The 26,346-nt window shown below is 40.4% G+C and overlaps 1 protein-coding gene across 2 annotated transcripts in view; it reads left to right on the top strand.

Moving 5' to 3' along the window:
* The window catches only part of LOC111149764 (autophagy related 13), a 56,350-nt gene that overhangs the window by 18,691 nt on the left and 11,313 nt on the right, over positions 1 to 26,346 (top strand). For both annotated transcript variants that reach the window (XM_022507024.1, XM_022507023.1), the window contains exons 3-11: positions 10,223 to 10,304; positions 11,300 to 11,380; positions 11,827 to 11,946; positions 14,068 to 14,114; positions 15,273 to 15,413; positions 20,988 to 21,028; positions 21,834 to 21,930; positions 22,272 to 22,370; positions 23,180 to 23,273. In XM_022507024.1, coding sequence (XP_022362732.1) covers positions 10,236 to 10,304; positions 11,300 to 11,380; positions 11,827 to 11,946; positions 14,068 to 14,114; positions 15,273 to 15,413; positions 20,988 to 21,028; positions 21,834 to 21,930; positions 22,272 to 22,370; positions 23,180 to 23,273 — 789 coding nt within the window. In that variant the 5' untranslated portion in view covers positions 10,223 to 10,235. The remainder of the gene's footprint in view (positions 1 to 10,222; positions 10,305 to 11,299; positions 11,381 to 11,826; positions 11,947 to 14,067; positions 14,115 to 15,272; positions 15,414 to 20,987; positions 21,029 to 21,833; positions 21,931 to 22,271; positions 22,371 to 23,179; positions 23,274 to 26,346) is intronic.

The following is a 26,346-nucleotide window of genomic DNA, read 5'->3' as shown; positions in this document are numbered from 1 at the left end:
GGTGACGACAATGAATGTGGGCCATGGTCTGCAATGTTTAAAGAAACGTAAAGCCAAGTGAATACATACATTGTCAGTTAAGAAGCCTCTCTAGGCTTTTTGGGTTGGCGGGGAGAGAATGCCCCGCATATGGGTTGGGGGGAGGGGCAGAGTGAGGGAGAATCCCAGGCAGGCTCCACAGGAGGAGTGTGGAGCCTGGTGCTGGGCTTGATTCCAGGCTCCTGAGATACAGAGTCAGACGCTTAACCATCTGAGCCACCCAGTTACCCTTCTCTAGACTCTTGGTGGAATTCCAGTATGCTTGCCCCTGAGGTGGAGAAAGATACATGAACCTCATAGTAGGATGATAACCAGTTAACCTTCGGAAATAATTTTGGTTTCACAAAATGGCCACTTTTAGGAAAGGCAATATGTTGATCACTTAATGCTTCTCTTTCCATCTACTTAGCCATTTTATTTTTCAAATAATAAACTGGATTTATGGTATATACACTCTCTTATAACTGAAGTTGTCCTCAAAACCTTGGTTGAACTAATGAAATTAGTGTTTTGAGCAGGTATGTCCAAGGACTAGACACTGGTTCTAGATCACCATTTGTTTGGTAATTTCAGTGACCAAGATCTTTCATAAGAAAGTGCTAGCAGACCTCTGATTACCTTTTCAAAATCATCCCACCTGTTTTCCCTGCTGACTTTGCATGGGCAATTGTGAAGTTGAAACTTAGGAGTTGTCAAAATTTCTGGAACATAAGAGCAGTATGAGATAATGCTTTACTTACTCTTTTAGCATTGTGCCTGAGGTTTACAAGGTAACCTAGAAGAAGGTGTTGAGGAAAACTTTCCCTACGTTCTTATGTTTAGTACCTAAGAGCCTGCAATTTAAATTGATATGAGACTATCAACTATAGGAGTACTCAGTGATGAATAACCCTGGTGGTTAGCATTTGGGACTTACATGTCTAATTTAATAAGAGAAAGAGGCCTAGGAGAAAAGGTATTTTTATTTTATTTTATTTTATTTTTTAAGATTTATTTATTTATTTATTTATTTGACAGACAGAGATCACAAGTAGGCAGAGAGGCAGGCAGAGAGAGAGGGGGAAGCAGGCTCCCCGCAAAGCAGAGAGCCCGATGCGGGGCTCCATCCCAGGACCCCGGGATCATGAACTGAGCCGAAGGCAGAGGCTTTATAACCCACTGAGCCACCCAAGCGCCCCAAGAAAAGGCTTTTTTTAAAGAGATGTATTTTTATTTAGTCATTAATTCATTCATTCATTCAGATCTCTCCCCAACATTGGGCTTGAACTCATGACCCAGAGATCAAGAGCTGCAGGCTGATCCCACTAAGCCAGGCAGGTACTGGGGGGGGGGGGGACAGAGCGGGGGCGGGTGGGGGAGACTTTTATGGGAAGAACAAATCAGTTTCTTTAGAAAAGACAAATGAGTCTTTAAGAGAACAAATGGGAGATTAAAAGGTTTGTGATAATATTTGTTTAGGTAAGTGCAAATGGTCTATCTTCTTCTTGACCTTGAAACTCCCACGGAGTGGGGACTTGTGATCTCTCTCAGAAGTAGATGCCAACCTGAAATGGGAATTTATGGCTGTCCTCATTTTTCAGAAGTTTCTGCTTTTAGTCAGATAAGGGAAGCCCAAGAAGGTTTCTTTCTACATCTGTTGAATCTCAAATGTCTTCAGCTTAAAATAATCTTTATGCCAAAGTGGCTTATTTTGGGATGGCATATCCTGATCTCGTTCAAATGTAGAGTAACCAAGTGAGTCTCTTCCAGCTAAGAAATGAGACCTGGATTAAGGTGGTTCTTTGGAAATGAAAATGTATCACATATATAAAAGGATTTTGTATAAGCAAGAACTTGAAGGATTTAGTAACTGGCTAGTATTAGTAAAGGGCAGAAAAAAAGGGATGAATTGTAGGTCACTTTTTAATTTCCCTTTCAAGTCCTTGGAACATTCAAAGAAGGACTGTTACAACAAGCAAGGCATAGGGTAAACTTTATATTGTAAAGGATGAATTAACTGCTAGACAGGCGAGGCCTAAGGGAACAACAAGCTCTGATGTCTATAGATAACTTTTTCCCCAGTGGAGATCTCGCCCCTTTTGGCTCTATAACTAACTCTAGTTACATAATCCTTTAGTTCCTACCTCCGAACAAAGTCACAAGAGTCATTGTGCTATTCTGTTTGCATTGGTTGGTGTTCTGGTGGTGGGAACACAGTTCCCCACTTAAGTATAAAAAAAGGGCAGTACAACCCTCCGGCATTATTCTTTTTTTTTTTTTTTTTTTGAAGATTTTATTTATTTATTTGACAGATAGAGATCACAAGTAGGTAAAGAGAGAGAGGAGGGAGGAAGCAGGCTCCCTGCCCAGCAGAGAGCCTGATGCGGGGCTCGATCCCAGGACTCTGGGATCATGACCTGAGCGGAAGGGAGAGAGAGGCTTTAACCCACTGAGCCACCCAGGCGCCCCTCCGGCATTATTCTTATCTCAGATCTGTTGCTGTGGTTGCTTCAGGGCCTTGAACAGTTTAACCCTTTAAAAGGCTTTTTATTCTTACCTTAACATTTGTTGGTGTTTTTTTCATCCAGTATTCCTGAAGGTCTGAAGGTGGGTGTATGCTTCAAATGCTGTCAGACATACAAATGGTAGGCTCTAAAAGATAAGTCCTTTATAATTTGGATCACTTCGGGCCTTAACCTGTCATTGATTGCAGTAGACTCTACTGTGGCATCTGAGTCCCTCAATCCTTTCTTCTCAGGTGCTTTGTTTCTCCTTCATTGGTTTCTCCCTCCCCCGCATTTGCTCAAATAGTGCTATGCTGTAGAGAAAATCCTTTTCACAGCAGCTTGAGGTCTCTTCCTTCTTAACTTCTCAGAATCCAGCTGAAGCACCCCTGCTCTTAAGAGGTGATCCTCTCAGGAACCTGGGTGGCTCAGTTGGTTAGGCAACTGCCTTTGGCTCAGGTCATGATCCTGGAGTCCCCGGATCATCCCACATTGGGCTCCCTGCTCATTGGGAGGTCTGCTTCTCCCTCTGACCCTCCCCACTCTCAATGCTTTCTCTCTCATTCTTTCTCAAATAAATAAATAAAATCTTAAAAAAAAAAAAAAAAAGTGGGGCGCCTGTGTGGCTCAGTAGGTTAAGCCGCTGCTTTCGGCTCAGGTCATGATCTCAGAGTCCTGGGATCGAGTCCCGCATCAGGCTCTCTGCTCAGCAGGGAGCCTGCTTCTCTCTCTCTCTCTCTCTCTCTCTCTCTCTCTCTCTGCCTGCCTCTCCGTCTACTTGTGATCTCTCTCTGTCAAATAAATAAATAAAATCTTTAAAAAAAAAAAAGTGATCCTCTCAAAGATCATTAGCAACATGATGTCAAGTCCAGTGGCGTTTTTCTCATCACCTTGAAAGTGAAGGAAACTAGAATGTGAATATGCCTCTTTGAAATAAAAATTATTTTTATCTGAAGGCCATTAAGCAGTAAATGTTGGAGAACCTGTCTTTACTTTCCACTTTTCTGCCCGAAGGTGAGATAAATTCTCCTTTTCTTAGAGACAGACTCTTACCGGCTCAGAGAAGGCACCGGTGGAATCCGCAAACAAACCTTACCCCATTAGTTTCCTCCCATATATTTACCTTCCCACAGTTTGCCACCCTTGGAAGCATAGAACCGCTTTCCTTTGTCTTGTCATTTCTCTACAACTTTATCATTCTTTGTTGAAGATCCCATATAAGCCACAGTTCTAAGCCACACTCTTGGATTACTTTTCTGTTGAGGTCTGGCTCTCTGCTGAGCAGGGAGCCTGATGCGGGGCTTGGTGTCAAGGATCCTGGGATCATGACTCTAGCCAAAGACAGCCACTTAACCGGACTGAGCCATGTAGGTGCCCCTCTGCTGAGGTTTCTTTTGTGAGATGTGCACTGCAGGTGTTAATAAACCATTTTTCTCCTGTTAATCTGTCCTTTTATTAAAGAGGCCCAGCTGGAAACCTGAGGGGTAGAGGTAAAGTTTTGCCTCCTCCACAAGTACATTTATGATATTTGACCATCGCTTCAATCTTGAAACTTACTTCCTCTCAGTTTCCATGATAACTGCTCAGAAATCGTTTTTCATATTTCTCTGATAAGTTCTGGCATTTCTCTTTATGGTATTTTCCTGGGGCCTTTGTTATTTTTCCCTTCTGTCTTCCATGGTGATTTCATCTACTGCTATGGTTTTTAAACTATTCCTTCTTTTTGGAGAATATCTCCTTCTCTCCAACTTTAACCTCAGTCTTACCCTTTCCATTAATTACAAGTTGGTTATTTGGTGTTTTGATTTGACCTATTAAGTAACCTGAACTGATTGTCAAAAAATAATGAACCTCAACCCCAAACTTCTACCACAGGAAAAATTAATTTATGATGGATCATGAATGTAAACATGAAAGGTAAACAATAACATTTTTAGAAGAAAAGAAGATTTTCATGACTTTGAGATCAGCAAAAATTTTTTCAACAGAGCACAAAGAAGTGCTAAAAAAAAGTTGAGAAATTTGACTTACTACAATTAAGAACCTCTGTTAATCAAAAGACTCCATAAGAGGCTATTACTCAGCAATAGAAACAAATGAACTATGAACATAGAACACAACATGGACGAACCTCAAAATAATTATGCTAAGTGAAAGAAGCCAAAGAGTACATACTGTCTGATTTCATTTATATAAAACTCTAGACAATGCAGGTAGGTATCTATGGTGATAGAAAGCAGGGCAGTGGTTGCCAAAGGATGAGGCATTGAGGAGGTACTGGAAGGAGAGATTACAACGGGGATATTTTGTGGTAATGGTTTTACAGTTACAAATAGATGTCACAACTTACAGCATCTTGGAGCATCTGGGTGGGTCCCTTAGTTAAGCGTCTGACTCTTGATTTCTGTTCAGGTCATGATCTCAGGGTTGTGGGACTGAGCTCTGAGTCAGGCTCTGCGGTTAGTGTGGAGTTTGCTTGTCCTTCTCTCTCTCTGCTCCCCTGCCCCTATGCTCACTTGCTCTCAAATAAAATCTTTAAAAAAAAACTTACTATGCCTTGCATTTCCAATATATTTTTGGTTGTCAGTTATACCTCAGCAAGGCTGTTTTTAATGTGGAAATAAACACAAAAATGAGAATGGGTGAAGCCTATTTAATCAGAGCTTGTCATAGCAGGGGAGTTAGCTGCCATCACTCGCATTGGCAAAGACTCAAAGGCCGGTAGACCAGTGGGAAGCTTTATAGTGGAGGAAAGGAAGAACTTCAGATATGTCCTGATTTGGGGTTATTGGCATGGGAAAGCTCTAGGCAGCCTAACTACAAGTGGGGGCATCCTTTGTGGTTGTTTAGGTATATATATTTGGCTTTCTGTGGTTGGTCCTAAGTTGGAACCAGGGAAGAAAATTAGGGGAGGTAATTTGGGGTTATTACTCAAGTCTTGACTCTTTGGGGACAGTTTTTTAGGGTTACTGTTGGCTTCCTGGACTAGTTAGTTGCTAGAGATAGTTTGACTTCCTTGACTGATTACTGTAGATAGTATGTTGACTTCTTGGGCTAGATAATGGAGATGTTAGTTTCACTTCCTTTCTGGGCTGGTTCCTGCAGGTTGTGGGTCAGAGCTCTATTTTGATACAGTAGTCTGGCCTTTGTCCATTAGTATATTCAGACTCTCATGAAAAGAAACAGATGCTGTAAGAAAGGCAAGACACAAACTGGGAGAAGATATTTATAGTGCATATCCAACAAAGTACTTATATCCACTATATATATATTTTAGAAACTTCAACAGTTTAGTAAAAAAAGATAACCTAATTTTTAATTGCGCAAAATGCTTGAACTAGAACTTCATTAAAGATGATTTCCAAATAGCCAATAAGCATATGAAAAGATGCTAATAGGGGGAATCCAGTGTTCATTTAATCACTAATTTAATCACTAATCATCTAATACAGATTAAATGAGATACTACCGCACCTCTACCAGGATGGCTAAAATTTAAGAATCAGTAGTACCAGATAGTGGTATAGCTGTGGAGCATCTGGAACCCTCATATACTACTGATGGGCATGTACATCGGTACAGATTCTGGAAAACTGTCCGTGTCTGGTAAAACTAGGTACTTATACTTTGTGACCCAACATTAATAATGCTGGGCTTACAGCTGATGGCGAGGAGTATTTATATCCACCAAAAGATTTGTGTAAAAATACAATAGCCAAAACCAGGAGGCAATCCAAATGGTTATCTGCCGGAATTTATAAACAGTTTGTGATATATTTGTAAAGTGGAGTGCTGCATAGCAATGAAAAAAAGAATAAAGTTCCACATGCAGCATTATGATTTTCATAGGCATGACTTGAATAAAGGAAGCTACCCACAAAAGAGTTAATATTGTTTGATTCCATTTATTTAAATAGAATGATTTGTAAGAATAGATAAAACTGATCTATGATGATAGAAGTCAGAATAATGGTTACTTTTTCCTGAGGGGACCCAAGGGAACCCTCTGAACTATTGGAAATGTTCTGTAACTTGATCTGAATTGCAATTATATGGATGTATACAAACAAAGTATCTATCGAAATAGAAATGAAAACAATAAGATATTTATTGAGCTGTATACCCAAGATTTGTACATTTCACTACATGTAAGTTATACCCCATTTTTATTTATTTTTCTTTTTCTTTTTTGTACTTTTAAGTTTTTATTTAAATTCCAGTTAGGGCGCCTGGGTGGCTCAGTGGGTTGAGCCGCTGCCTTCGGCTCGGGTCATGGTCTCAGGGTTCTGGGATCGAGTCCCGCATCGGGCTCTCTGCTCGGCAGGGAGCCTGCTTCCCTCTCTCTCTCTCTGCCTGCCTCTCTGTCTACTTGTGAGCTCTCTCTGTCAAATAAATAAATAAAATCTTTAAAAAAAAATTCCAGTTAGTTAACATATAGTGTAGTATGAGCTTCAGGAGTAGAATTTAGTGATTCCATCACTTATATGTCCTAGTGCTCATCACAAGGGCCCTCTTTAATTCTTATCACCCATTTAATCCATCCCCCGTCCACATGTCCTCCAGCAACCCTCAGTTTGTTCTCTATAGTTCTGTTTCATGGTTTGCCTTTGTCTTTTTCCCCGTGTTCATTTGTTCCATTTCTTAAATTCTACATGAGTGAAATTGTTTGGTATTTGTCTTTTTTGACTGTCCTATTTCACTTAGCATAATACACTCTATTTCCATCCACATCATTGCAAATGGCAAGATTTCATCCTTTTTTTTTTAAAGATTTTATTTATTTATTTGACACACAGAGATCACAAGCAGGCAGAGAGGCAGGCAGAGAGAGAGAAAGGAGGAAGCAGGCTCCCCGCTGAGCAGAGAGCCCAATGTGGGGCTCGATCTCAGGACCCTGGGATCATGACCTGAGCTGAAGGCAGAGGCTTTAACCCACTGAGCCACCCAGGCGCGCCCCCCCCTTTTTTTTTGGTCAGAGTGAAAGAGAGCATGGCAGGGGGAGGGAGAGGGAGAAGCGGAAGCAGGCTCCCTCCTGAGCAAGGAGCCTGATGTGGGACTCAACCCCAGGACCCTTTGATCATGACCTGAGCCAAAGGCAGACACTTAACTAACTGAACCACCCAAATGTCCTGCAAGATTTCATTCTTTTTGATGACTGAGCAGTATTCTATTGTGTGTGTGTATATATATGTGCATATATATGTGTGTGTGTGTGTATATATGTGTGCATATATATGTATATATGTGTATATATATATATGTATATATACATCACAAGTTCTTTATCCATCTGTTGATGGGTATTTGGGCTCTTTCCATAATTTGGGTATTGTTGATAGTGCTGATATAAAAATTGGAATGCATATATCCCTTCGAATCAGTATTTTTTTATCGTTTGGGTAAACACCTAGTAGTGAAATTGCTGGATCATGGGGTAGTTCTATTTTTAATTTTTGAGGAGCCTTCATAGTGTTTTCAAGAGTGGTTGCACCAATTTGCATTCCTGCCAACATTGTAAGAGGGTTCACCCTTTTCCACATTCTCACCAACACCTGTTAGGTCTTTTGTGTTGTTGATTTTAGCCATTCTGACAGGTGTAAGGTGATACCTTATTGTAGGTTTGGTTTGTATTTCCTTGATGATGAGTGAAGTTGAGCATACTCTATGTGTCTGTTGGCCAACTGTATGTCTTTTTTGGAAAAATGTCTGTTCATGTCTTCTGCCCATTTCTTAACTGGATTATTTGTGTTTTGGATGTTGAATTTGGTAAGTTCTTTATATATTTTGGATACTAACCCTTTATCATATATGTCATTTGCAAATATCTTCTCCCGTTCTGTAGGTTGCCTTTTAGTTTTGATTTTTTTTCTTTGGTTGTGCAGATTTTTATCTTGATGAAGTCCCAGTAGTTCATTTTTACTTTTGTTTCCCTTTCCTCAGCTCGGGAGACAAATGTAGTAAGAAGTTGCTATGGCTGATGTCAAATTGTTTGCTGCCTGTGTTCTCTAGGAATTTGATGGTTTTCCTGTTTCACATTTAGGTTTTCATCCATTTTGAATTTATTTTTGTGTATGGTATTATATCTCAGTTTTTAAAATTTCCAGTTTCAGCTCTTTTCTATTTATACCTTTCCTTAAAACTAGCTTCCTGTTTATTGTTAACTGAAACCTTGTTAAACTTTTTGTAGTCAGTCCTTAAATCCCATCAGCTCTCCCTTTAAAATATCTCCCTCCCATACTATCTCCAAACCATAACTGTACTAGAGTTTTAGCCTTGACCTCAAGCCTGCATTATTGCCAAGGACTTAACTCGTCTCCCCGCTTTTCATACTCAAAACTGTTCTACAGTACGCTAGCAAAGCTCTTTCTAAAGCACCATTCAGATGACGCTAGCACTCTGATCGTGTTAATTCCTTTCCTCAAAGATCTTGAAGGAACTCCCGTTTCTGTTGTATTAGGCTTGCATTGCATTCAAGATTCTTATGATCTGGCCCCAACCAGCCATACTATCTCCCTGTCCATATGTAGTCCTCTAAAAGACTGGGATACTTAATAGTTCCAAATCCATTTTGCTCTCTGTTGCTGATACTCTTTGTTCATGTTCTTCTCTCCCTAAATGTTTTTGCTTCCTCATACCAGCTCTACCTGAAGCCATTTCCACCTGAGGAGCTGTGATGTACTCCATCAAATCCATGAACCCCCTGAAGTTATATCCAAACATTTCTATATGTGTGCATTTTTCTAGAGAAAGGGCTTGTCTTGTTACCAGATTCTCAAAAGTAGTCCCCAAAGTTAAATTGATTTAATGCCGGGGCGCCTGGGTGGCTCAGTGGGTTAAAGCCTCTGCCTTTGGCTCAGGTCATGGTCCCAGGGTCCTAGGATCGAGCCCTGCATCCGGCTCTCTGCTCAGCAGGGAGCCTGCTTCCTCCTCTTCTCTCTCTGCCTGCCTCTCTGTCTACTTGTGATCTCTGTCTGTCAAATAAATAAATAAAATATTTTAAATAAAAATAAATAAATAAATTGATTTAGTGCCCTTGTGAAGGAATACAAATGATCTTATTTTATGTTTTTTAAGATTTTGTTTATTTATTGGAGAGAGAGAGAGAGCAAGAGCATGTGTGAGCAGGGGGAGGGAAAAGGGAGAAAGAACGCCAAGCAGACTCCAGCTCTTGAGGAGCCACACTGCGCTCAGTCTCACCACCCTGAGATCATGCCCTGAGCCAAAACCAAGAGTCAGACGCTTAATCGACTGAGCCACCCGGGCACCCCTCATTTTATGTTTTAACAGAATTTTTGTCTTGTTAGAAATTTAGTCCTCAGTATGGTGGGTAGTAGAACTTTTTTTAATAGATAAATTATAGTTAAAGCTTAAAGTTTCAGATGCAGGTAAAATGGCTTGTCCTCATCCGTTGTTCAGGTCCCTAGACTTTGGTTCTTTTCTTGCATGTGTATGTTAAGGAAGTATTCTTTTTTTCCATTCCAGAATGGGAATTAAATTTTACAGCCTAGATTTTCTTTGTGAGGAATTTATTTTCCTCAAAAGATACTATCTTAATATTTTTTCACTTTGGTATCTTAGGGAGAAATTTTTTTCCCTCCCACATGACTGTTTGCACAGCTAGACAATACCATCTCTGTATGCTTTGAATTTAAAAGATATTAGTCACATTTTTCAACACTTTTTTTTTTTTCCTGTTTTAGATTCCTATAGGCAATGGAAACTGATCTCAATTCCCAGGACAGAAAGGACCTGGACAAGTTTATTAAATTTTTTGCCCTCAAGGTAATATATCTATTCTCTTGAGCTCAGAACTGTTAGAAATAACTTCCGTGCTTCTTCCTTTTTGGAAATACAGAATAACAGCTTGCAGCTTGCCCATTTTAAGGGATACTTCTGTCTGTTGTAAACCAAACTGTGAAGTTTGGGGGCGGTACTGGGGGTGTAACTAAAAAGTAGCTTCCAATTTTCCAGAGCTACTTGTTCAAAAAAAATTTTTTTTTGCAAGGCTGTTTGCAGAAATGTCAAACTATTATGCCAGGTTATTGGCACAGTATGTTCTCTTGGGGTGGGAACAAAGACAGTGGACTGGAATGGACAGCATTTCAGGCATCCTTCCTAAAGCATCAACTAACTCTGAAATGTCTGACTTCCATTTATTGTTCCCTTCTGGGTAAATGAGGAATTAAAACTGAATTTTGAATGCTTGAGAAGTTATATTTTCTTGAGAAGTTATATTTTCTTAAATCTAAAAATCATTTCCACCTCTATCACTCCTTCTCATGATTGCCATGTAAAAAACAATCCATGCAGTAGATTCTGGTTGTAAAATTAGTTGGGAGACTTTTGCCATATGGGCCAAATGATATGAATAATTGTGGAATCCTTGGTTTAAATCTACTATGATTACATAAGTGTACGGCAGTGAATATTTAAACCTACGGTTGGACTTGTTTCTTTATGAAAGTCAGAGCTACCATGTGCAAATTTCCTTCTGCCATGTGAGAATATTACAGATCCCAAGCCTTAAACTAAAATTCCTCCAATCAGTTGACATTATGCCCTCAGGAATATTTACAGTATTATTTTTGTGTCGTGGTTTTTTTTTTTAAATATGTTCTTGAATTTTAAAATCCTGTCATTTCCTAAAGTGATGTTATGATCATTGGCATCTTTCTAACCCTGCGTTCAGGGGCTGTTAACCCTGATTGTGAGTCAGAGCAATTTAAGACTCTTCATCATTGATTTTTTTTTTTCTTGTTTGTTTGCTTTTTTTTTAGACTGTCCAGGTGATTGTCCAGGCTCGACTCGGCGAGAAGATTTGCACTCGTTCATCTTCATCCCCAACGGGTTCAGATTGGGTAAAGTTCCTGGTTTTTTGTTTTTTAAGGCGTGTTTGTCATCAGGAATTGTACATAGTGCAGTTGCAAAGAATACAGTTTATAGTGTTACTAAATCACAGCATTAATATGTCTAATTCCGTTTGATTCATTCACTTGGAAAGTATATTCTTCATCAAATGTTAGCCCTAGGTTTATATGATTCTCATCTTTCTACTGCAGTCAGGGAAAAATTTAGTCTTTAGAAAAATACCTTGTTGACTGATTTTTTATAATAAGTCATTACCTCTTTCAACCTGAGTTTCGGGGCTTTGATGCAGGTTATCTTTTCTGGGCAAGGGAGAAATGAATGGATGTCCTTCATCACGCAAAGCCATGCCGGCATTACCCAGCATAACCATCTCACTGCTTTATATTCCCATAATGTGCCTTGTGAGTGTTTAACAAAAGTCCCTTTTGTTTTCTAGTTCAATTTAGCAATCAAAGACATCCCAGAGGTTACACATGAAGCAAAAAAGGCACTGGCAGGACAGTTGCCTGCTGTCGGGAGATCGATGTGTGTGGAGATCTCACTCAAGACTTCTGAGGTAAGGTTATGGCCAGGGTGGTGTGTTCATTTGGACTCAAAGCTCTCCACACGCTGGTTCCAATTCAACTTCATTCCTGCCTCCTCCCTCTCTGAACTTAGCGTTCTCTGAGGAGGTCATGCTTTTTGTATTTATTCTCCCAAACACTTGAAATTGGCTTTTTGTCCTCCTTATGTGTCAACTATGTATGAAATGTTTCTACTTAATCCTTCAAGACTCATGTGTTCTTGAAACCCCCTTTCTAGTGGAAGAGGTTACTACTTTCCTTAGACTTACCATATGCTTTGTTTACATTGTTTCTAAAATACAACTTGATGTATTGTGATTTTTTTAGATGTGTTTTTACTTATTTCACATCAGGATCAAGGCAGATATTGTTACTTGTGTGTTTATTGATTTATTTCCATTAAGATTGTGAAGCTGGGGAAGTATAATAAAAGGCAGTTGGAGTTTGGAGCTGCACAGACCCAAGTTCAGATCCTAGCTGAGTGACTTTGGCCAAATTACCTAACCCCACCCCCACCAACACCACCAAACTAACATGACACTTCATAGGGTTTTTATATTTTCTCATTTAATCTTTATTCGTAAAGTGCCTAACATAACTTACAGTAGCGATCATTCCATGTTCCCGTTCATACTTTACACTTTTATTCTTGAGGTCAGCAGTTACACCACATCTTATTTATTTCTGTGGTTGTTCAGATTCTTTTTGAAATGAGGCAGGATATAAATAAATAATCATCTCTTGGGCCTAGCACAGTGCGTGGATGGCACTCTTGATGAAGTTTGTTGAATGAATGATGTTGATACTTGTTCTGTGGAAACCTTAGCACCCCAAAAAACAAAACTTCTATTCTTCTTTGTTGTATTGCCAGTTTACACTATGAATCATTTTCTTTAGTGATCCACAGGGAGTCCTAAAGGAATCCCTAGAAGAACTCTTTCCTTTCCCAGGTGAAATCTGAGTATAAAATATTCCGATTATCCTAGACAAACTGCACCAACTTGTCTTGGATACTTCCTACTATTCATCCTCCCTTGACTTTGGGGAGCAGGGGAAATCCAAAATTTATCACATCATTTAAAAATGACAGTATGATGAAAAAGATACCTTAAGGATACATATTTAAATTTTATCTAGAGCTAGTAAGTTCTGTGTTCCACAAACTAACCCAGGGTTACTTCCAAATCTAAAAGAATAGCCCTCTTCGAGTTGATTGGTAATAAGGTTACTTGTGTTCAAAAGTATGACTGTCCTTCTTACTAAGTGGCACACAGGAGTGTTACAGGGTTGAGGGATTCTGGCTTTAGTTTTTGTTTTTCTTTCCCACCCACTGGACTAAGTCTGTTCAGAGTACCAGAGAAAGACTGAACAGTTTGGCTAAAGACATTACAGAGCTAAAAAGATTTTTAAGTGAGGAGCTTGTTAAGGTATTCCTTAACAGTGGGTGTCACCTAAAAATATCTCCCATAGAATTGGAGGGAAAGGCTCTCTCCATCATCTGAAGTGTTGGCCTTTCTGAAGAGTAATTTGGATATACATAGCAAAAATCTTTGAAGCATGAGTACTGCTTAACAATGCTAATTCTGGAAATTTATCTTAAGAAATTAATTTAGGGCAAGGACAAAGTTTTAATCTCAAGGCTATTTATCAGAGTCTTGTTTGTGGTAATGAAAAATTAGAGGTGACCTATATGTCCATGTATCGGGGGAACTGATTGGATGAAATGATGGTCATAGGGTAGAATACTACGCAACCATTAAAAATGGTATACTGTTTTACTCTAAGGAAAACTTCATGTTGTGTTTATTAATGGGAAAGTGATAAAAATAACATACAGTATAGTCTCACATTAAAAAAATTTTTTTAGGTTTATTAAGTATTGTTAGACTCAACATGGGTCTTAACACATGACCCCGGGATCAAGAGCTACCTGCTCTTCCAACTGAGCCAGCCAGGCATCCCTCATGTTATTTATTAAAGTGGCTGATGAGTTTATAAATTGATTTTTTTTCCCTTTATTTATTTTTTCAGTATTTTTATAGTGACTGAACAGTGCTTTATAATTAAAAAAAATTTTAATTAAAACAAGTATTTTTCAATTGTCCCATCTACAGGGAGATTCCATGGAGCTAGAAATTTGGTGTCTTGAAATGAATGAAAAGTAAGTGCTCTGTCTTAGGGTCTGTGGTTGTGGTAGCTGAGGATAAAAGATGACACAGGGAAAGCAGGGCTTTTGTTACCAGTCATGGAGGGTTTCTTCCCACTTAACAAAGCCAGTAGGTCTTTGCTACAATTTGCTTCATGCTTGGCTTCCAGCCCAGGCACAGAGATGACCTTCAGCGGGAGGGTCAGTCCACCAAAACTTAGACACCACAGGGAAAAGAGCAGAGAAAAGACTGAAAAGGATTTGTTGTTTTCCCAGAGTACAGATAGTTCTCTGATTAAATCCCTTGCGAGCTCTTGTAACATGACTGCTCTGTGTTGTCTGTTTTCTGTATGGCAGACATCCAATACGATTCCCCTTCACTACTTTTTACATGCTGTGTTGGTCATAGGTTGGAAATGCATGTTATTTTCCTTCTCCATTTTCTTCTTTCAAGGCAGATTAGCTTACTTCCTGCCTGAAGCTTCAGTTTTCATGAACAGTATATAGGCAAATGGAGGAAATAGCAACACATCAAAAGAAAAATCTTAATAATAAGTCTGGGTTGTGGGTATTGTTTTTCTTTCCTAAGTAGAAAGCAATTGCCAGGTATAGTCTAAAATTTTAGTACCAAACAGACTTTTCTCCAGATTTCCTATTAGATATATAGAGGTAGAAAGCTCATAAGATACTATCTTGAAATTATTTGCACTTCCATTAATATAATTGTAGTGTTGAATTACTGTTTTTGAGTGTGTAGCTCTATTTCTTAGATAATAGCTTCAAAGCTAGAAAAAAATATTAGGTGCCTTTTGTTATCTACTGCCTGGTTCTAGAGCACAGAAAAGTAAAACTCTTGCTTACCTCAATAATCTCTTGATAAACTGACAAAAACTTCTAATTACACGTTTAGTTCAGAACATGTTTTCGTGATAAATTTAATCTTCTGCAGTTCCCACACTTAATTTGCAGTCATCTATGTTGACTGTCATACTCTGTGAAAGGTGTTATGTGGACTGCAAAGCAGGTTATATTCTATCAGAATTCATGAATAATGCTAACAGACGAATCTCAGTCACTAGACAGAACATAACACCTCTATATCTGTTGCATTTCTGTTCTTGGTTTTATGTGAGTTGAGTAGGCGAATGCTGATTGTGTCTGTGTGCTCCTCAGGTGTGATAAAGAGATTAAAGTTTCCTACACGGTGTACAACAGACTGTCGCTGCTGCTGAAGTCCCTCCTTGCCATAACTAGGGTGACACCAGCTTACAGACTCTCCAGAAAACAGGGGCATGAATATGTCATATTGTACAGGTAAACAACATAGTGTCACCTTCCTGATTCACTCATTAGCCTTGCCACTTGGCACATCGACTGGTATAGGAGTATTCTGTGATTAATTTTGGACAGATGGTTGGTAGGATAGTTGATGCTATAGCTTCACTATGATTGTCTGTCCTTCCTCCTTTGTGAACCTCAACTTTGCGAAGCTACCAGGTTCTTTGTCCTTTTGTTCTGTGTACAGTCACTGATTCCTGTGGAATGGATTTTGAGGTTGTAGTAATACACGTCTCAAAGCTGAAAAAGGAGCTTAAGACTTTAAAAACCAGGTTATCCTGGGAAAATACCACAGCCTTCTATATTTCAGAGTTAAATTAAAACCTAACAGACTTTCAAATTCAATTTGTTGTTGATAGTTGTCTGTAGATACAAAGAACTTCTCAGTGATTCTTTGAGTATTTTCCTTGCAGTGGTTCACCTCAACATGTATTTATAGAGTGCCTTTTTAATGTGAGCATTGTGCTAGGCCCAGGGAAGAACTCTACAGAGGCCCTGCCCCATAGGGGCCTGTCTATTGGGGGAGACAGTTTGGCACATGCATAATTATAATAAAAAGCAGGATTGGAAGACTACATAGCAGTATCAGTAGAAAAGTACTAGGAGAACACAGGGAGGGAAAGTTTGTTCTGGGTGGGGAAACCAGACAGACTTCCTGGAGGAAGTGGGATTCAAGCTAGACCTTGAGGCAGAGAGAATTTCAGCTGGTAGAAGTGAGGGAGAATGATCATTCCAAGTGGGGAGTGCGACAGATGGCAAGGCATAGAAGTCGGGGACGGGATATGAGCTGTGCTCAGTTTGTCAGATGGACCCTAGTGGTGGTATAGAAGATAAGTAGGAAAGTGTGAGAGCAGCACGTGGAAAGCCAGGAGTTCCCAGATCACCCAAGACTTTTTTCATGTTAGTGATGAGCTACTGGTTTTAGCCTTTGGCTTATAGGTATAGAGCTAATTGTGAGGAGAAATTAGTATAGCAGGATGGAAAGACTAAGGATTAGAGCCTTAACTAGTTAAGCTAAACAGTCTACTACCCAGAGTAGTTATCAAGTCATTCTTAAATTTTCTTAGCAGTAATCTAGCAACCCTACCCATGTTTGTTTATTTTTCCAAATCTTTTTTTTTTCCTAAGATTTTATTTATTTATTTGACAGATAGCGATCACAAGAAGGTAGAGAAGCAGGCGGAGGCAGGGGTAGGGGGAAGCAGGCTCCCTGCTGAGCAGAGAGCCTGACTCGGGACTCGATTCCTGGACCCTGAGATCACGACCCTAGCTGAAGGCAGAGGCTTAACCCACTGAGCCACCCAGGCGTCCCTATTTTTCCAAATATTTAAAATATTTTTGTTGTCTTCTCTGTAGTCTTTAGGTTTCAAGTTGAGTATTCCATTTGAAAATTACTAGACCTTTATTCAAATATAGCGAAAGAGGGATGCTTGGGCGGGGCTCAGTCAGTTAAGCATCTGCCTTCAGCTTGAGTCATGATCCCAGGGCCCTCAGCTTGGGCCCCACATCGATTCCTTGCTCGCCGGGGAGCCTGCTTCTTCCTCTGTCTGCCACTCCCCCTGCTTATGGGTGTGCTCTCTCTATCTCTTGACAAATAAATAAAATCTTTAAAAATATATGTATATAACGAAAGATCACTTCTAACTCTTACTTCTCACTTACCTATACCAAGCCCCCTTCATTTTGGTTCTTTTGTAAGTAACCATACTACACTACTAGTTATCAACTTAATTAACTAGGACTTTTGGTCCTTTCATTACCAATGTTTAAAGCTTTATTCTGTATCTCTGGAGTAAGGCAGGATTTATTGCTCACTGTTTATTATTTAGGAGTGCTTTTGGATACAAATAATATGGTTTAAACCATAGAGAAGTGTGTGATCTCAGGTAGATTTGGCTCCCCCCCCACCCTTTTTTATACTATTGTGGTTTTTTGTTTTTTTTTTTTAAGATTTTTTAATTTATTTGTCAGCAAGAGAGAGAGAGAGAACACATGTGTACAAGTCAGGGGGAGGGGCAAATGGAGAGGGAAAAGCAGGCTACCTGATGAGCAGGGAGTCTGACAGGGGGCTCGATCCCAGGATCCCAAGATCATGACCTGAGCCGAAGGCAGACGCTTAACTGACTGAGCCACCCAGGCGCCCCTAAACAATCGTTAACAGGTTAACAGTGTAGCTTTATAACATTAAAGAATAGCTTTCTGGTTTGTATTTTTTTTTAAGCTATATTATCATTTCCCCCCTGACTTAGTAAATTTAATCATGTCACTGTATAATTACATAGTTATAAAAATTCATTCTGAATTTGTTGGTTCATTAAGACTGAATTAAAATTAATTGTTGTCTGCCTGCTATCTGTGAAGAAAACTTTTGCTTAGCACCTGAATGTCATAATGGATATAGCCAAGAAGGTGGTTAGATAAGCACTGTACCAATTACCAATATTCAAATGAGTACTGAGCTTTTTTTTTAAAAAGGATTTTATTTATTTATTTGAGAGAGAGATCATGAGCAGGGGAAAGGGCAGAGGGAGAATGAGAGAGAGACAAGCAGTCTACCCCAGTGACCAGGGAGCCCGACGTGGGGCTCGATTCCAGAACCCAAAATCACAACCTGAGCCGAAATCAAGCGTTGGATGCTCAACCAGCTGAGCCACCAGAGGTTGCAACAGAATGTCTTCTGGCAGCTTTTTATGGACATTATTCCTGTGTTATTTTATAGCAGGAGTCAGTGAACTATGGCCAGCAGACCATCTGCTTATTTTTATAAATAAAGTTATTTTATTATTTAAAAAAAAATTTTTTTTTAGTAATCTCTGCACTCAACATGGGGCTCCATCTCATGACCCCAAAGTCAAGATTCTCATACTCTTCTGACTGAGCCAGCCAGGTACCCCTAAATGAAGTAATTTTAGAACACAGCCTCCCCCTTCATGTATGTATCATCAATGGCTACTTTTGCAGGACAACAGCAAAGCTGAGTAGTCTGTCTCAGACTACATGGCCTGCAAGCCTTAAATATCTGGCCCTTCTCACAAAAATTTGCTGACTCCTGCTTTATGGCGTCTGTCCCTTTTGTGCATGTATTTCAGAAATTAAACACGTTTCTTTTCTCTCATACCAGATTATAATTTGTGAAACCTGGGTTTCAGATTTACCCTGAATCTCCTCCCTAGCTTATTCTTATCTCACACCTAACACCTAACCATAGGGCTTTGTATATTGTTGGAGCTTAGTTTTTAGTTGAACAAAGCCATGTACATGTTTAATTTTTAACCGTATTAATTGGAAAGTATAACAGTGTTTTATAGTGTAGTTTGTCATGTTTTATAGTTCAGACCTATAGCTAATATAGACTGCCTTTCCCAGGGAAATTCAGAGAAAGGTTCTACTGTGCTTACATTTTTGTATTTTCAGAATAAATAGTCTTGTGTAATTCTTCTATATTGGAAAAGATTTTCGAATTTCTTAACCAGTTTACTTTGGAATGACTTGTGACAAGCATGGAGAGCTACCCTAATTGAAGACCACTCTCAAAATATGGTACCTTCTATTGCATATTTGAAAGTTGCCATACAACACCCAGTGGTCATCACAAGTGCCTTTCTTAATGCCCATCACCCATTTAACCCATCCCCCACTCACTTCCCTTCCATCAACCCTCGGTGTATTCTCTTTAGTTAATAGTCTCTTATGGTTTGCCTATCTCTCTGTTTTTATCCTCTTTTATTTTTCCTTCCCTTCCCCTATTTTCATCTGTATTGTTTCTTAAATTCCATATATGAGTGAAATCATACGGTATTTGTCTTTCTCTGACTGACTTCTGAACACTTCGCATATTACAGTCTAGTTCCAGTCACATCATTGCAAATGGCAAGATTTCATTGTGATGGCTGAGTAATATTCTTTTATATATATATGGAATATATATATGGAGTGTATAATGGAAATAAATATATATCACATTTTCTTTATCCATTTATCAGCTGATGGACATGGGGGCTCTTTCCATAATTTGGCTGTTGTTGATAATGCTGCCAAAAACATTAGGGTGCATGTGCCCCTTCGAATCGGTATTTTTGTATCCTTTGGAAAAAATATCTAGTAGTGCAATTGGTCAGTTGTACAGCTATTTTTAACTTTTGAGGAACCTCCATAGGGTTCTCCAGAGTGGCTGCACAGTTTGCATTCCCACCAACAGTGTAAGAATGTTCTCCTTAAGAAAGGAGATCTTAAATGTTCTAATCCCAAGAAAAAAACATTCTGGACAGTTAACTGGACATAACTGTGATGATCAATTTGTAATATAAACAAACATTGAATCTTGTACATCTGAAACTAATAGAATTTTGTATGTTGAACATACCTCAAAAAAATATATAGTATTTTGGAGCACCTGGGTGGCTCAGTGGGTTAAGCCTCTGCCTTCGGCTCAGGTCATGATCCCAGGGTCCTGGGATCGAGCCCCACATCAGGCTCTCTGCTCAGCAGGGAGCCTGCTTCCCCCTCTCTCTCTCTGCCTGCCTCTCTGCCTACTTGTGATCTCTGTCAAATAAATAAATAAAATCTTTAAAAAAAATAGTATTTTCTTTTTTTTTTTTTTAAGATTTTATTATTTATTTGACAGAGAGAGAGACACAGCAAGAGAGGGAACACAAGCAGGGGGAGTGGGAGAGGGAGAAGCAGGCTTCCCGCCAAGCAGGGAGCCCGATGCAGGGCTCGATCCCAGAACCCTGGGATCATGACCTGAGCCCGAAGGCAGATGCTTAACAACTGAGCCACCCAGATGCCCCTAAAAAAAATAGTATTTTCTAATAGTGGTTTGAAATCTGTTTGCCAGTTTTATTTCTATATTCTTTGTTCCCTGGGAGGTATACTTTAAAAATACATTGCAGGAGCAGAAGAAGAAACTAATGCAGACTCCACTTTATTATTATTTTCCTTACTTCTTAACCAGTTCTTTCCAGGGGCACCTGGATGGCTCAGTGGGTTAAGCCTCTGGCTTCGGCTCAAGTCATGGTCTCAGGTCCTGGGATTGAGCCCCACATCAGGCTCTCTGCTCAGCGGGGAGCCTGCTCCCCCGCCCCCACTCTCTCTGCCTGCCTCTCTGCCTACTTGTGATCTCTCTCTGTCAAATAAGTAAAGTCATAAAAAACAACAACAGCAATTCTTTCCATATATATCCCTATGCCTGCAGCTTCATTGAAGTGGTATCATTATTGCTTCGTTAGGAGAGGTATTCATGCGGATAAGAAATGAAGGGTTTGTTAAATTGTTTTGTCTGTAAGGCCCTTAGAATAAAGAATCATTTATTTTGAGGCTCCTGGGTGGCTCAGTCATTCAGCATCTGCTCTCAGCTGAAGTCATAATCACAGGGTCCTGGGATCAAGCCCCGAATCGGGCTCCCTGTTCGGCGGGAAGCCTGCTTCTCCCTCTCCCACTCCCCCACTTGTGTTCACTTGCTGTGTCTCTCTCAAATAAGAAAAAAAAATCTTGGGGGAAAAAAAAAAAGATCATTGATTTCTTTTTCTTTTTTTTTTTTTCTTTCCTAAGGATATATTTTGGTGAAGTTCAGCTGAATGGCTTAGGAGAAGGTATGTATCAAAAAGCATTTGTAGTGTTAAGAGCCCTCCTGACTTCAGAGATGGCCTTGGGTACTGGCTGTTAATGTGTAGCTTGTGATTTTAATATGTGTGACACACGTAAGGAAAAGATAGGAAGGTGGTCCAAAGAGCCACCAGGGGATGACTGAGTCATTTTGCCCAGAGTTCTAGGAACTCAGTATCTTTCTTACTCTTGATACCATTGTCTGTTCTCCTAATTTTCTATAATGAGCATGTTTAATGTTTTTGATGAGCATAAGCAATTTTGAAAAATTGGAAATGAAACCAGGAAAGCCAGCAAAGCTTTGTTGGATATAACGCCTCCCAGGCCCTGGTTCTTTTCTATAATTAGTTCTGGGCAGCAGCATGAGTCGAAGTGCATTCACTTCCGCACCAGCGTAAACCGAGGGGTTCGTGTGATAAAGCCCCGGGGCCTCTTTTCTGTCTCACAGAGCACGTGACTGACACCTTGGGGCCTGGTTGATTAGGACTTGCTCAAACTTTAGGACTAACGTCCTAAAGAGGACAGTTGTTTTGCCTCTTTGAAGGTCGGTTTATCTGGAAAGAGAATGTTGTTTTCTCTTCCAATATTGGGTCCAATATAAAATAAATTTTAAAAATTATGTATATACACAAACACACACATAAACGTAAAGGGAATTAAGGCCGCTACACATATGGCGCAGAGTAGATAAAGCCAGAGATTGTACGATAGGCTGAATGAGTCAGGGAAGGCCAGACTGGGGACAGTGTCAGTGTTCTCTGGGGGAAAAGCTAATTATGTATTTCTTCCTAGGTTTCCAGACAGTTCGCGTTGGGACAGTAGGCACCCCTGTGGGCACGATCACTCTTTCATGTGCTTACAGAATTAACTTGGCATTTATGTCTACCAGGTGAGGAGAGAGCCTTGGAATCCAAAAGAACTCTTCCAAAGATATTCAAGATATTAAAGTTCGTTTGTCCCCTCAAACTCCGTGGCTAAGCCCACAGTTCAGCTTTGCCATTGCTGAAACCTGCCCTTCTGGAAAATAAACTCGAGAAAGAGCCCCGTTTCCAGATGGGAGAATCTGAGTGTCTCGGAGCCTTCAGTGTAGAGTTGTGGTTTATATTTAGGGATGCAGTGGTTAAGACTAGAGGTTCCTTCCAGTAGATTTAAGGCGAGGGTCCTCTGAAGACTTCAGGGGGGCTGACAAGGCATTCTAACAAATACTGCAATCTGCTTATTGCATTACAGGCAATTTGAGAGGACCCCACCTATCATGGGGATTATCATTGATCACTTTGTGGACCGTCCCTATCCCAGCTCCTCACCCATGCACCCCTGCAATTACAGGTGAGGAATGTGTAGGGGCTTTCCCAGACTGCAGCTAGGGAGAAGCATCCATCTTGCACGCAGAGCACCTCCATAAGCACTCGCCAGTGGGCAGGGGGCAGTGCTGGGGACCCCACATGGAGAGCAGTGGTGTGGTTAGCTTCCCTCCCTGTAGCTGCCTGCTCCCTGCCTATAAGGTACACCAAGCTTTGGAATGTATAGACTGTCTCAGAAAATTCTTGGGCATTTTGGATCTTGACGGTAGTAATTTGACTTTCGATTTGATTTTACTTAGAGACTACAAGAGTGGCAGTAATTAACAGAATGTCTTTCACAAATTAAATGGTTTTATGGTCACCATTGGCACAGTTTAGTTATAGATTAGAATCCAATGTCTTCAGGCCTAGATCCAAGAAAACAGAGTTCTGTAGAGGTCAGAACAGATGTTTATTAGGAAAGATACTGCCTTTACGTGAAGGACTTTTGAAGTTGGGTAGGTTCATCTTTGGAGTCTAGACTTTGTTTCACTGCATCTCTAATTGCTTATAGTTCTTTGGTCCCAACACTGGTCAGGCTTAAGAAAATATTATCAAATGACATATCAGGTAAAATGTTTAGGTTAAAAATAAAAGCCTTGGTCAGCCTCTAGATGTTTTTCTCTGGATATGTCTGACATTATCAAGGACTCAACACGCCTCTTTTGCCATAATGAGCTCTGCCTGAAACGCCTCTTGTCACAGCTTTCATATTTATCTAACCTCCCTTTGTATCCTTTCTGAAACCGACTGCTGTGACCATAAAATTCATGATTTATTTTCCTGCGATCATAGAACTGCTGGTGAGGACACTGGAGTAACATATCCTTCTGTAGAAGATTCTCAAGAAGTGTGTACAACCTCTTTCTCCACCTCTCCTCCGTCTCAGGTACAGGGAAACAGTTCTGGGGCGGTTCTAGTGACTTAGTACACATATGGACTTGAAATGTGTCAGAATTTAGGTAGTCTCTTTTGGTGGTGGTAGTGGTGGCCATTGTTTCCAGGGGGTTGTTTTGAGGGGTGAGGTAGAGCCTTCTTATCTAGCAGGTAATATTGCAATGTTTCTAGTCTATAACCATGCCTTTTTTTTTTTTTTTAAGATTTTATTATTTATTTATTTATTTATTTGAGAGAGAGAGAGCGAGAGCGCATGCATGTGCGCACAAGCAGAGGCCAAGTGGGGAGGGAGAAGGAGAGAGAATCTGAAGCAGCTTCTGTTTTGAGCATGCAGCCCAACACGGGGCTCCATTTCACAGCCCTGAGATGATGACCTGAGCTGAACCAAGAATCACGTTTAACTGACTGAGCCACCCAGGTGCCCCTCTAGTCTGTAACCATTCTTAACCCATAAGATTACATGTAACCTTTACGTTTCTGGAGACATCGTAAAATTCCCTAGAAGAGGAGTCCTAGAATTCCAAATGCATTGTGATACCAGAGAGGTATTCTATCTTACTCTTGTTAATTCGGTAGCTACTTCACTTTGGAAGTGGTTAATATGTTTCCTCATAATGGAAGGAGCACAAAAGGAACCAGTAATTATTTGGCATAGAATGCCAGTAAGAAACCAGCAGCACAGTCTCTGTTCATAGTTGACACAGATTTCTGGCTATCTGCATTCTTAATCTGAACATTTTAAACCATTAACTTTTCCACTTGAGTCCATCTCCAGTGTCAAACTCAGTTTCAGTGGAACACAGGCTCCAAACAAGGTTCTCAGCTTCCCAAGCAGACCCACCTGGGTGGCATTGTTGTATAACGTACGTGGTACCAGGTCTGCTTTAGCAAAGGAGTCGTTTGTTGCCAGATGACTGAATTTCAGGGCACGTTTCTTCCCTTCCAGCCTGAGTCATTCATCTCCCACCTTATGGCCTACAGCTCTCTGCTCTGCCTGCTCATCCTCTCTACCACTCTCTTTCTCTCTGATTTGCACATTAGACAGTTTCTTCTAGACCTAACTCAGTTCTGTGTTCCTCTAAACTGGTCCCAGATTATCTCCTTTAACCATCTTACTTTGGGAGCCCAACAAATTAATTCACTACCCATGAATTTTTATTTTCTGTGTTTTTTAATTAAGAAAATTATTTAAATTTACTTCATTCTGAGTTGTTGGGAGATACTGGATTAAAATTATGGTTCTCATCTGTTTCAAAAACAGAAGTTAAGCACAAAAGTTAGCTGAAAAAAAAAAATGTGTGTGAAGGAAATGACAAAATCCATGGGTCTCTGTTGTTTCTGTTGTTCCAATTTAGAGTTAAGGAGGTTCTTGCTATAAAGTTGCCTAGACAGTTTGGGTGGGTGGGGGGTGGGACCTGTTACTCCTCTTCCCTGGTGAAGATGTATAGGCATGAGTGTCACCATTGCTTTGGGAGGGGGTAGCTTCTGGCACTCTTGCTGACATAGAACAGTACTGACCCAAAAAGAGGGGGAGGTCCACCAGAGCACATTAGTGCAAGTAGATCATTTTTTAGATAGTCAAATTGTTGTTTTATTTTTTAATTTTTTTCATTAGAGAGAGAGTGAGAGCATGAGGAGGGCAGTGCTTAGAGGGAGAGAGAAGCAGACTCTCTGCTTAGCAGGGAGTCTAATGCAGGACTCGATCCCAGGACCCTGGGATCATGTCCTGAGCCAAAGGTAGACGCATAACCAACTGAGCCACTCAGGTGCCCCCATTTTTTTTTTTTTAAGATTTTATTTATTTGACAGAGAGATCATAAGGAGGCAGAGAGGCAGGCAGAGGGAGAGGGAGGAGCAGGCTCCCTGCTGAGCAGAGAGCCCAATGTGGGCTCGATCCCAAGACCCTGAGATCAGGACCCAAGCCGAAGGCCAAGGCTCAACCCACTGAGCCACCTGGGCGCCCCCCCCCACAAGTTTTGTTTTAGAAGTGATAAATGCATGAACAGTAAATGAGGTTGTAACTTGGAAGATAACGAGGATGGTGAGGCTGGGGCTTAACAAATCAGTTTGTCTCTTTCTCGAGTACAGTGGAAATTTGACCTGACCCCAAAAGTAAGGGGAAGTTAAGTAGTTACTGCATCTCCCATTTGCACAAAGTCGGTTGACCTGTGTAAGGGGAGCCTGTCTTTCTCATGGTATCAGTCACCTGCTGTGTCTTGTCACAGTTTGCAAGTAGATCGTGCCAAGATCTTATCAACACTGAGCATCCCATGGGTGAGCCTCCTCGCTACCCTCTAAGTACCTCTCATTGGGGCTGGTACAGTTTGTTGCAGAAGTACTCATTGTCTTTTTTTTTTAAGATTTTATTTATTTATTTGTCAGCAAAAGATCACAAGCAGGCAGAGGCAGAGGGAGAAGCAGGCCTCCCCACTGAGCAAGGAGCCCAATGGAGGACCCAGTCTGAGTACCCTGGGATCATGACCTGAGCCAAAGGCAGCCGCTTAACCAACTGAGCCACCCAGGTGTCCCAAAGTATTCATTTTCAACCTTAGTGGCAGAACAGAAAGAGAAAGTGATTTGCCAGCAGGTCTTATCATTCCTGTAAATACTGAACTAGTTTCTTCCTCGATTTAGCCTAGGGAATTGCATAACTGTTCAACAATTTCTATTTGAGCTTTTTGCTAGAGTCCAGTAAATGCATGTTAATGTGGTATTTGTTTTCCCAACCAAATACGGACCATTGTGTCATGTGGGCACAGAGTCGAGTCAGGAAATAGTTGTGACCCTGAACCTGCTGCTGTGATTTCAGGTCCGACCTCCAGTTCTAAGCATTAACTAACTAATTGGTAAGACTTAAAGATAGAACAGCAAGACCCAAAATAATCTTTTTTTTTTTTTTTTAAAGATTTTATTTATTTATTTGAGAGAGACAGTGAGAGAGAGCATGAGCGAGGAGAAGGTCAGAGAGAGAAGCAGACTCCCCGTGGAGCTGGGAATCCGATGCGGGACTCGATCCCGGGACTCCAGGATCATGACCCGAGCTGAAGGCAGTCGTCCAACCAACT

The sequence above is a fragment of the Enhydra lutris genome, unplaced genomic scaffold (assembly GCF_002288905.1).
Source record: "Enhydra lutris kenyoni isolate GAN:26980312 unplaced genomic scaffold, ASM228890v2 scaffoldscaffold22, whole genome shotgun sequence".
Taxonomy (NCBI): Eukaryota; Metazoa; Chordata; class Mammalia; order Carnivora; family Mustelidae; genus Enhydra; species Enhydra lutris.
Note: the sequence above shows the minus strand (reverse complement) of the source record. Positions and strands in the feature narration are given on the sequence as shown.